This window comes from Triticum aestivum, chromosome 2A, assembly GCF_018294505.1.
Source record: "Triticum aestivum cultivar Chinese Spring chromosome 2A, IWGSC CS RefSeq v2.1, whole genome shotgun sequence".
NCBI classification, from domain to species: domain Eukaryota; kingdom Viridiplantae; phylum Streptophyta; class Magnoliopsida; order Poales; family Poaceae; genus Triticum; species Triticum aestivum.
In genome coordinates, this window is record NC_057797.1 from 34,237,328 (window position 1) to 34,239,282 (window position 1,955).

At 58.1% G+C, this 1,955-nt stretch overlaps 1 protein-coding gene across 1 annotated transcript in view; it reads right to left on the bottom strand.

The window, feature by feature from the left end:
• The window catches only part of LOC100127087 (probable aquaporin PIP2-6), a 1,768-nt gene extending 898 nt beyond the window's left edge, over positions 1-870 (bottom strand). The window contains exon 1 of the mRNA XM_044599013.1: positions 37-870. Within this exon, the coding sequence (XP_044454948.1) occupies positions 37-771 (735 nt within the window). The 5' untranslated portion in view covers positions 772-870. The remainder of the gene's footprint in view (positions 1-36) is intronic.
• Positions 871-1,955: the final 1,085 nt, after the last annotated feature.

Sequence of the window (1,955 nt, forward strand, 5' to 3'; positions counted from 1 at the left end):
AGAGAGAGAGAGAGAGAGAGGAAGAAGCTTAATTACGTGGTTGTCCCATGCGGCCTTCTTGTTGTAGATGACGGCGGCGCCGAGGCTCCTGGCGGGGTTGATGCCGGTGCCGGTGATGGGGATGGTGGCGAGGTGCACCATGAAGACGGCGAAGCCGATGGGGAGCGGGGCGAGCACGGGGACGTGGGAGTCGCGGGCGCTGCGCTTGGGGTCGGTGGCGGAGAAGACGGTGTAGACGAGCACGAAGGTGCCGACGATCTCCGCCCCGAGGGCCGTGCCGCGGGAGAACCCTGAGGCGACCATGTTGGCGCCGCCGCCGTTGGCCTGGTACGCGTCCCTCATGATGCCCTTGACGATGCCGGCGCCCACGATGCCGCCCGCGCACTGCGCCACGATGTACATCACGGCGCGCAGCAGCGACACCTTGCGCGCCAGCAGCAGCCCGAACGTCACCGCGGGGTTGATGTGGCCCCCCGAGATGCCGGCGGTGCAGTAGACGAGGACGAAGATCATGCCGCCGAAGGCCCAGGCGATGCCGAGCACGCCGACGCCGCCGCACGGGTCGGCCGCGGACTGCACCTTGTAGCCGATGACGGTGGCGACGGTGATGTAGAGGAAGAGCAGCGTGGCGACGAACTCGGCGATGAGCGCCCGGTAGAAGGACCACATCCGGAGCTCCCCCATGTCGAAGAGCGGCGCCGGCGGCGGGTCGGAGTAGTCCTTGTGCGCCGGCGCGGCGTGCTCCGGCTCCTCGCTCACCTCCTTGGCCATGGCTGCTGCGGAGTGTGGACGCTCTCCTCTCTCTCTCTCTTCTCTGATGGATGGATGGATGGGGGTGGTGGAGTGTGATGAGTGAGTGTGAGGACAGGACAGGACAGGGCCGGTTTTATTGAGCGAGCTGCGGTGCGGCGCTGACTTCAATGGCAAAAGGCCACTGTAATAAAAGTGCAAGAAAAATGTAATGTGGTGCTGGTTGTTGTGCATCGGTGTGGAGACAGCCGTGCTTGCTTCCGATTCGAGCTGTCCCGTTTCTGTTGCTTAACTTGTCCACTATAGAATGAGTAGATGGATGGATAATGGGAGTCACGGATAAGCTAGTTTTATTGCGAACTGACTTAGTGATTGCAACACAAATTAAGTGTTCGAGAATATGCTTTGGTCAGGGACATGAGATGAGATGACATGAGAAGATGGCGCTGGCTTTGCGGTTGTGGGAGGGTGGATGAATGAATCATTAGGGTTTTAGTTGGGGTCGGGCATATCATTGGGGTTTCCAGCCTTACAATCGAAGTATAGCAGTTGTCATTATCACCAAATGCTTACACTTTAATATCCCGCCTCTCACTCTATCAATCAAGGGTCACAAACAAGTCCCGATGAAATTATAAATATTTATTGTTAACAATATGTTTTACGAGTAACTTACGTAGAACAGAATTATGACGTCGCATGGACATTTTCATGAATGAAATTATTGCACGCCCATCTCGGCCACCTTTCTTCCCAAGGGTGCAGCGTATCGCAAGCAATGATTCTGCTGCCACTCCCACCTCACCTCACTCACCTCCCTATGGCTATCCCGGCTAGGATCACGGATGAGATTCCTTCTTCCGGTAGGTAGGTACCGGTAACATCATCACACACAGGAGCGACACACCGTGGACCAGGCGTACAGCCAGGCCATGTGAGCCAGCCAGCCGGCCAACGACGGGAGTCGGAGTCGGAGCCGCAGCGGGCGGACATGACGCCAACTTCACCGCGCGACCCTATTCTATCCGTTCCCGTCCGTTTGGGGTAAATGAACAAATGAGACGGACCAGCACGCGGGTGCAAACGGACAAATGTTCGGATTCTGTCCGCTTTCGACCCATCCCCGGCACGAACTTGTGCTCGGTTTGGGGTGAAACAGACGCGCGCGGACGGCCTCGACGCACGCCCTTGTCCCCTCCCCCCTG